Source organism: Miniopterus schreibersii (assembly GCF_964146895.1).
Source record: "Miniopterus schreibersii genome assembly, chromosome: 18".
Lineage (NCBI taxonomy): Eukaryota > Metazoa > Chordata > Mammalia > Chiroptera > Miniopteridae > Miniopterus > Miniopterus schreibersii.
The window spans coordinates 1,425,738-1,434,904 of NC_138121.1; the positions used below are offsets into that span (position 1 = coordinate 1,425,738).

The window sequence follows — 9,167 nt, forward strand, 5'->3', positions numbered from 1 at the left end:
CTACACATCCCCTCCCCCAGCCTCCAAGGTCAGGTTGGGGGGCCTCTTTCCTCCTCTGGGTCGTTCCCTCCTCCTTCTGCCTCCCCTTGCCCTGAATACTGGCACCTCAGTTCATCCCTGTTCAGCCTTTGGCCCCCACAAACACTGAGGAAATGCGGGGAAGGGTACCCCCATTTACCTAGGCCAGTTTTCATTGCCATGCTTACAGCTGCTCCTGTGGACTCTCCTAATCCCTTCTAGGGCCGCCTCATGCTCAGTGCCCCTGGAGCAGACTGTGACTTCCCCCAAAAAGAGTCGGCTTGAGCACCTACCCCTCCCAGACCCTACCCCTCTGCTCACCACCCCCACAAAGCACTCAGCTTTCTCCAGCCCCCAGAATTGGGGTACTCTGACCCTTCAGCTTTTGTATGCCCTCACTTTGCTCTCTCCTGGCCTGGACTCCAGGTATTTCGCCCCAACCCTGGGGCTTGGCCTCTTATCTCAAATAAGCCATAGTGAGGAGAGGTCCCAAGGAAGTGAGGAAGTGGGCACGTCCTACCAGGTCCCCTGGATGCTTCTGGAGCTCGGGCCTCGCCATCTGAGTCTTTCCCCTCCCCCCATAAACACACGTGCTTCCAATCCTGGGCAGGGGGTGGGGGGAGGAGTAGAGACAAGACAAACAGTTCTGGACTGGGAGACCCTCCCCAGCTCTGCTTCTCTCCTTGTCCCCCTAACCCGACACCAGACTCTCCCCAAGTTCCTTGGTGAGGCAGCCGGCTGAGCTACAAGTTGGTATTTTTGGAATAAACAGATGTTTTCCTGATTCCCAGGCTCACAGTCACTGTTGGGAAGAGATGGGTTTCCACCTGCGTGTTTACAGGTCACTGGGGATTCCCTGTGTGGCCAGGGTGAGGGGCAGGCATCTAAGTGTCCTCAAAGGTGGTCAGGGCTGCCTCCCTTTGACCACACCAAGCAAGGAGTCCGGCACCAGGTAGGGGTGGGGAGGAATGGGGGGTGTGGGAGGTGCCTTCAAGTCCTCACTTCCTCCTAAGAAAGTCTCTTCCCTCTGAGCATTTAGCATTTGCTGGCAGGTTCTCTGTCTGCACCTCCTTACATTTGAATTCTCTGGCTGAGTATCAGTGGGCTGCTGAAACAAACTACCACACACCTGGCAGCTTAAGCACAGAATATCATCCCTCAATTCCGGAGGCTGGAAGTCCAAGGCCGCGGTGTCACAGGGCTGGTTCCCTCTGGGGCTGAGTCTGTTCCCTGCCTTTCTTTCCTGGCTTCCAGTGGCTTGTTGGCAGTGCCTGGTGTTCATCTTCCCTGGGTCCGCATCTGTCTCTGTGCCCAAATTTCCAGTTATATGGGATTAGGGCCCACCCCCAATGACTTCATCCTAACTCGACCATCTTCAAAGACCCCATTTCCAAATAGTCACAGTCACAGGTCTTGGAGGTTCCAACTTGAACATCTTTTAGGGGAGAGAGGAACACAACTCAACCTGTAACAGGTGTGACAGGGCATGGTCGGTTTAAGCACCAGTTTTTATAGCTAGGACCTTTCCTCACCACCCTTCTCCCACCCACTGTGTTAGAATATTTGCATAGCCAGGACGAGGGTTACCCCTCCTTTTCAGGAGGTGCCGGCAAGGCTCGGTTTTATGAACTTTAGGAGAGCCCCTTCCCCCAGGGGCATCTAAGTGTGTTTACAAATTGCAGACCCTGCCTTGCATCAAAGCCTGCCTGTGCACACCCCTGTGGGTGTGCCTTGCGTGCACTGTGCATTTCAGTATTGATTTACCGTTAAGAAAGCCTCTTCCTGCCTGGGGCCAGGGTGGTTGAGCATCGACCTAGGATCCAGGAGATCGAGGTTAGATTACCCACCAGGGCACAGGCCGGGGTTGCAGGCTCGATCCCCAGCAGGGGTCATGGGGAAGGCAGCCGATCCATGACTCTCTCTCATCACTGTTTCTCTCTCTCCCTCCCTCTCCCTGAAATCAATAAAAATATTTTAAAAACAAAAGTTTACTGAATGAATGCAGGTGTCCGGAGGGGAATCATAAAACACCCGCCTGGCAGGATGTCACAGATCAAGCCTGCCAAGAACTAGAGAAGGCCTGGCGATTGGCCGGCGCAGTCAGCAGCCATCATTCCCCGCGTCTATTGTGGGGTTTGTGAGCGCGCCCAGTTTGACCACCACCTCCGCCTTGTCCTGACTTGGGTGCGGCTGGGGTGGGAAGTCACCCGACCGGCTCTTCCTTCAGTGTTCCTGTCTGTTAAATGCCGGTTAAGGCCTGTGTCCAGCAGGCCGACTGAAGGGCAGGTGTGGGGATGCTGGCACTGCCAGGCCTCGACTATGACTGCTCCTCGGCAGGTGGCTTTAGCCTCCCCGCCTCCTTATCCAGAAGCTGGTCGCCGGGGGGTCTCTACCGGACACTGGCCACACTGGGACCGACTTTGCTGAGCTGAGAGGCCCTGCGATGGGCACCCGAGGACACGTCGGCCTCCGAGCCGCCTCCTCTCTTGGCGTCAACACAGGCCCGCGTTTTCGGGCCACTGTGGCCCGTTTTGTGCCTGAGGCCTGCAGGAGCTCCCCTGTCCTGGCAGCTGTGCGTCCACTTCGCAGACAGGGAAGGTGAGTCCCAGCGGAGGCCCAGAAGCTGGAGGTCTTGCGTCCGTTCCAGGACCGGCCGTGATCCTGAGGAGGCCGGGAGACGCTTCCTTCTTCTTTCTCGGGCATCACGCGGGGAAACTGAGGCCCGGCGTCGTGACTGAGGCCTGGCCAGGGTCAGGGGTCATACATCAGAGGGACAGGCGTCCGAGCCTTCAAGGCCGCACTGCGCGCCCGCGGAAGCTCCACCAGCGCGACACAGGTCACAGGTCATCCCCAACACAAAATGGCGCCTCGAGGAAAGCTGTAGATCGATCGCAGCGCCCAGCCCCTCACCGGCACCTTATTTGCATAGACAAAATCAAACGAATTTCCTTGGCTGCGAGAGGCTCGGTCCGCGCTAGGCCGGGCCCCCATTGGTCGCTCTCCATTCCTCCCCGCCCTGTGGCACCGCCTTTTCCTGCAAGGATTGGCTGGTGCGAGTCTCGTGACACCATCCCACGACTGCGCGTTCCTATTGGCCGGAGTGCCGTCCATCATCCGTTTAAACCCCCCGAGTCCCGCCTGCCCCCGCCCCGCCCAGGCACCCTGCCGACCGTTAGTCGCGTGCGCGATCTTCTGAGCGTAAGGGCGCGCGCTCGTACGTGGGGCCGTGGCGGCGTCTCATTCAAACGGGCCAATCAGCGGTCGCGTAGCCTCTTGCCTTCTTTTCCTCTCTACTACCCCTTTTGCGCTGCTCTGTATTCTGGGGTCCCTATTCCGATCCCCGCGTGTCCCCATTGGCCGGCCCGCCACGCGCCCCCTCCCCAACTTCCCCCGCTTCCGCTCGAAGCTTTCCGAAAGGGAGCGAGCGCGCCTAACGCCGAAGACCGTGCGCGCTGACGTCACGTGTCGAGCGCGGCGCTCGGAAGCCGCGAGGGGGCGGCGCCTGCGGGCGGATATAAAAGGGCGGCGGTGCGCGCGCGCCGGGCTCAGTGCGGCCGGCACCCGGGGCGAGCGTTCCTGCGGCGCAGTGCGCGGCGGGCGGCGGAGGCGGCGGGGAGCGGAGCGGAGCGGAGCCGCCGGGCCTCGCCAGGGCCGCAGCGGCAGCAGTTGGGCCCCCCGCCCCGGCCGGCGGCCCAGAGAACGCAGGAAGGGGGCCGGGGGGACCCGCCCCCGGCCGGCCGCAGCCATGGTGAGCGCGGCGGCCAGGCCCGGAGGGGCGGTGGGAGTCCCCCTGGAGGAGGAGGCGGGGTCTCCGGAGCCTCTCGCGGGCGGTCTAGGGGGTTGGAAGGCCCGCCTGGGGGGTCCTGGGCTGGGGAGGTGCCCACAGGCCTTCCTGTAGGCGGGGCAGGAGCCTGGGCGGCCCGCAGGTTTCTCGGAGGGGAAGGCCCGGCTGAGCCCTGGGGCGATGGGGGGGGTGCTGGCCGGTCTTTGTGGCCGGTCTGTGGGTGTTTCGGGAGCAAGGACGCTCCGCCGCCATCTCCAGGCCCGAGCCGGGGTTTGCAGGATTGTTTTAACACGATTAGGCGGGGAAGGGGACCCAGGTAGGCCTCGGCCTAACGCGGAATCATTGGCGGCCCTGAGAGCGGGCTTTGGGGGCTCCTGGGGAGGGTGGAGCCATTCGCCAGTTCCTGCGGAGAACCGCCGTCGTGTCTGGTGGGTTCTCGGCCTGAGACCGCTGTGTGCAGCATCCTAGGGCGGGGGTCTGCGAGCCCAGGGGTGGTTGGCCGCCTGGGACATCAGCGTCCAGACTGGAGCAGCCACAGCATCCTGCAGGGGGCCCAGCACCGCCACCCGGCCACTCACCTTCTCTCTGTGCCCAGAACTCCAACGTGGAGAACCTGCCCCCCCACATCATCCGCCTGGTGTACAAGGAGGTGACCACGCTGACCACGGATCCTCCCGATGGCATCAAGGTCTTTCCCAATGAAGAGGACCTCACCGACCTGCAGGTCACCATCGAGGGCCCTGGTGAGTGTGGGAACGGGACAGGGAGGCAGGGAGGGGCGCACTTCAGTGTGGTGAGACAGCCCTGGTTGCCATGGGAGCGTTTAATGAGTGCCTGACCTGGGGTTGGGGCACGGTTGTCAGGCACAGGTTCCCTCGGACCTCAAGGGGCGGTGGGAGTTCAGGGGGAGTGGGGAGAGGCTGCCAGGCCGGGAGAACAGCGTCAGCTGGAGGGCCCGGTCCTGCTGTGGGTGTCAGGGACCCAGCACTGGGGGAGACAACAGTAATAAACCTGGTGACTACACCCGATGGTTCCCTTGTGCAGCGATTTACCACCTTATTTCAGGTGCACTACCTTTCTGTTATTAAACTTTTACAGAGGAAGTTGAGATGTTACGAGAGTGTGGTGAAGGACCCAGTCAGGAGTGGGGACAGTGGGGCGGGGCAGGGAAGACGTGCTGAGTTGGTGGCAGTTAAGGTGATTCCTGCTGTGCAGTGTGAGGGGTGGGGGGCAGTGAGTGCTTAGTAGGAGCAGAAAGAAGAAAAAAACTGCTGAAACTTTTAGGGGGCAGGCCTCCCTTCTTGGGGAGTTTGGAAAGGAAGCTGTTGGCGGGATTAAAGTGGGTGTGACGGGTCCCTACAGAGCTCACTTTGACTTCAGTGCTGGGGGGCGGGGAATAGAAGCTGGAGGCCCCGCAACCACTGCTGGCACCAGGTGAGGTAGGGACAGTCTGTGGACCTGGAGGATGGCTGCCCAGGCTGCTGATGGGTCAGATGTTGGGACTGGGACGTGAGGAATGGCTGTGGGTCTCAAGCGCACCCATGGCTTTTTGGCTGGGTCAGGTGGGTGTATGAACCGTTAACTGAGGGGGAAAGACCATGGAGTTGACAGAACTGTTCCATCATTTGTCCGCAAGGCTCCCACGTAGATGCTTTTTCCAGGAGTACAAGGGAGTGCGAGTGTCTGCCTCTTGGGAAGGGAATGTGACTGGGGCCTTCGTTTGGGAGGGGAGAGGCTTCCAAGGGTGGAGAGCAGGGCTTGGTGGTGATACAAGTGCCGTCCCCTCAGAACCTGGCCCGGTTCTGCTGTCCAGAAGCCCCAGTCTGATGGAGGAGGCAGCAGGGCACTTGCTTTACATCCAGGAGACAGGGCTTTGGTGTTTTGCCGGGTGGCTGGGAGTCTTGCGCCTCCTGACTGGTTCACTCCTTGCACTCCAGAGGGGACCCCATACGCTGGAGGCCTGTTCCGCATGAAACTCCTGCTGGGGAAGGACTTTCCTGCCTCCCCGCCCAAGGGCTACTTCCTGACCAAGATCTTCCACCCGAACGTGGGCGCCAATGGCGAGATCTGCGTCAACGTGCTCAAGAGGGACTGGACAGCTGAGCTGGGCATCCGGCATGTGCTGCTGGTGAGTCCTGGGGGGCCTGGGCTTGGACACCCCAGTGATGTCGAGCATTGTTTCCTTTTTAAAATCAACTCTGAGTTAGTTGGGGGCATCCCCAGCTTTTCTGGAGAGCCTGGAGGAGTTGGCACTGCTGGTTGGGCCAGCACACGGAGTGTGGTTGAGCAGGTGGTCTGTGCCTTGTCACCTCTGCTGTGGAGCAAGTGGTGGTAAGGGACTAGGACACCGTTTTGCCTCAAGGTGTGAAACTCTGTTCTAACGGGCACAGTTGGCTGGGTTTTCAGTAGTCACCTGGTAGCTCCAGAATGTTCACATAAACCATTGTTCCTCAACCAGAGTGATTGTGCCCCACCAGGGACACTTGTAATTATCAAGTGTGTGAGAAGAGCAGGGGTGCCAGCCAGCATTCTGCAGTGCGGGGACAGCCTCTGGACTGCACTGTGCTCCCAGGTCCCCCGGGCCTCCCATTCTCAAGCTTAAGTAATTTTTTTTGAAAACCTGAATTTCTGATGAGCCCCTGGGGCAGATAGTTGGGAGGACAGGGAATTGGGGTTTCCTGCGGGGCAGCAGGGAGGATTGAGCTCCAAGGTAAACAAACCCCCAGCCCTTTCCCTCCTCTCCCTGGAGTGTCTGGTGGCTGCCACAGGACACCCACACTAGAGACAGCTCACAGAGCACCTCTGATCCCCAGAGGCCATGGTGCCCTGCCTGTCAGGCTTGGCCTTGAGGCAGCCACAGAAAGGCCTCTGGTTGTGGGGTGCAGTGGTCAGAATTAGGGTCAATCCTGGGCCCCTGCTCATCATCAGTGATGTCTGCTGGGCCAGGGTGCTGGCCCCATGTACAGGCCAGACAGGTCGTATCACCTGTTCGCTTTTAGAATGGAGATGAGGGTAGGGCCCCTTTACATCCTGGTGCCTTTCTTGGGTGTGGTCTGGCCCAGCTGGAGTATGTGGCTGTGCACTCGGGAGTCCTGTTAAAGGCAGTGACAGCTCTGGGTTCATGCATCTTTCTGTGGTTTTGTAAAAGGAGCTTGGAGTCCAGCAGGCCCAGGTGTCAGTCCTAAGTTTCCCCCCTCATCTCCTTAGTGACCGTGGGGAAGTCCCTTCCCTCGATCACTGGTCTGGACCCCCTGATCCTGGGCTCTCTCCCCAGACCATCAAGTGCCTGCTGATCCACCCCAACCCTGAGTCCGCCCTCAACGAGGAGGCAGGCCGCCTGCTCTTGGAGAACTACGAGGAATACGCGGCTCGCGCCCGCCTGCTCACAGAGATCCACGGGGGCGCCGGCGGGCCCAGCGGCGGGAGGCCTGAGGCCAGCCGGGCCCTGGCCAGTGCAGCCTCGGCCTCCTCCACCGACCCTGTGGCACCTGGGGGCCCTGGAGGAGCTGAGGGGCCCATGGCCAAGAAGCACGCAGGTGAGCGCGACAAGAAGCTGGCGGCCAAGAAGAAGACGGACAAGAAGCGGGCTCTGCGGCGGCTGTAGTGGGCTCTTCCCCCCACTCCTGCCGGACCCTCAACGCTGTCTCTAAATTATTTAAGTTATGGCTGGGTGGGGGAGGGTGGGGGCACTGGGACCTGGATTTGTTTTTCTAAATAAAGTTGGAAAAGCAAGCAGCCGCTGTATCTTTTAGTGCCCCAGGACCAGCCTCTGCCATGAGAGCTCAGCAGTTGGCAGCCCACCCTCAAGTGCACCCATGGTCCACCACGCTGGGTCCCTCAGCTGAGTGGGCCTCCTGATTGAGCTTGGGCCACCTCTGTGTGGTGGGGGGGTAGTCACAGCCCCTCAAGTCAGATTTCCCATTTGAAATGGGATGAGGGGAGGGGGCCTGCTGGGCCAGGTGACAGATGGGAGGAGCCTTGTCCATTTGTCCTTGACTGGGGACAGATGTGTAACAAATCTCTGAGCCCAGTACAGTTGGCACCTTCCGATTTTCTATGCTCGAAAGTCCCAGTAGTGTGGCGAGCTGGGTATTCCTGAGTTTCACACCGAAGCTGAAAGGCCTGCCACATGCCTTTCTCAGGTCAAGGTCATGGTGGACTTCAGCTCTGGGGGCTGTCCTTGGGTTCTTGCCCTCCCTGGTCTCAAGTGTCCAACCTCAGTGCCCAGATTCCTTGAAGACTCAGTTGATGAGATGTGCTCTTAATGAACCAAGTGATGATGTGACTGCAGGACCATACCTTGATGTCACTCGCAGGTTCTGCCCCTCACTTCAGGGGTATGTGGGAACCGGGACAGGTTAGCTTTCCTCACAGTGGGCCATAGATGGGCCAGATAAGGCCGGCTGTTGTTGCCTCAGTTCCTCCTCCATTATCGACAATTTTGTTGCCTTGTGCCGGGACCCCAGGGTACTGTCAAAAATGACCATAAGCCCTGGCTGGGTGGCTCAACTGAGTGGGGCATCGTTCCGTGCACCAAAAGGTTGCAGGTGCTCTCCCTGGTCTGGGCATGTACAGGAGAAAGCTGATTGAGGTTTCTCTCTCCCCCTTCCTCTCTAAAATGAACTTTTAAGAAATCCTTGGGTGGGTTAAATTTTTCATAAAATGAAAAAGGAAGCCTGGCCAGGCGTGGCTCAGCAGTTGAGCGTCGACCTAGGATCCAGGCGATCGGGGTTCGATTCCCAGTCAGGGCACATGCCCAGGTTGCGGGCTCAATCAATGACTCTCTCATCATTGATGTTTCTCTCTCCCTCTCCTGTCCTCTCTCTGAAATCAATATATTTTTTGTTTAAAAAAAGGAAAACATCTACAAAAATGCTTGTACGTGAATTTTCAGTTGCTACTTTTTTAATAGGCGAAAGCTGGAAATGACCCAAATGTTCAACAGACGGATGAGTGAAGGAACTGGTAAATTCACTCAGCAAAACGCTGATACCCAAAGCGGGTGAATCTCAGAAATGTGACATGCTGGGTGAAGCCTTACACAAAAGTGCAAAATGTTCTGTCCCGTTTGTATGAAATCCTAGAACAGGCCAAACTAGCCACTCACAGCTAAAAGCGGACTGTTGGCTCGCTGGGATCAGCAAGGACCAATGGAGAGGAACATGGGGAGTTTTGGGGGTGATGAGCATATTCCAGGTATTGACTGTTAGTCACATGGGAGCAAAGATTTTTTATTATTTTTTTTAAATATATCTTTATTGATTTCAGAAAGAGGAAAGGAGAGGGATAGAGAGAGCTAGAAACATCAATGATGAGAGAGTCATTGATCGGCTGCAGCCCACAACCCAGGCATGTGCCCTGACCG

The 9,167-nt window shown here is 58.4% G+C and overlaps 1 protein-coding gene across 1 annotated transcript; it reads left to right on the plus strand.

Moving 5' to 3' along the window:
• The first annotated feature begins 3,414 nt into the window (after positions 1 to 3,414).
• UBE2S (ubiquitin conjugating enzyme E2 S) lies at positions 3,415 to 7,536 on the plus strand. The gene is made up of 4 exons (XM_081118269.1): positions 3,415 to 3,766; positions 4,398 to 4,545; positions 5,740 to 5,930; positions 7,077 to 7,536. Exons 1-4 carry the CDS (start codon positions 3,764 to 3,766, stop codon positions 7,404 to 7,406), a joined length of 672 nt encoding a protein of 223 aa, XP_080974395.1. The 5' UTR covers positions 3,415 to 3,763; the 3' UTR covers positions 7,407 to 7,536.
• The last annotated feature ends 1,631 nt before the right edge of the window (positions 7,537 to 9,167 follow it).

What these genes read in the sequence shown, in the direction of transcription:
- UBE2S (XM_081118269.1), top strand. An exon ending in GGTCACCATCGAGGGCCCTG is followed by an intron (nt 4,546 to 5,739) that starts GTGAGTGTGGGA and finishes CTTGCACTCCAG; the next exon opens with AGGGGACCCCATACGCTGGA. An exon ending in GCATCCGGCATGTGCTGCTG is followed by an intron (nt 5,931 to 7,076) that starts GTGAGTCCTGGG and finishes CTCTCTCCCCAG; the next exon opens with ACCATCAAGTGCCTGCTGAT.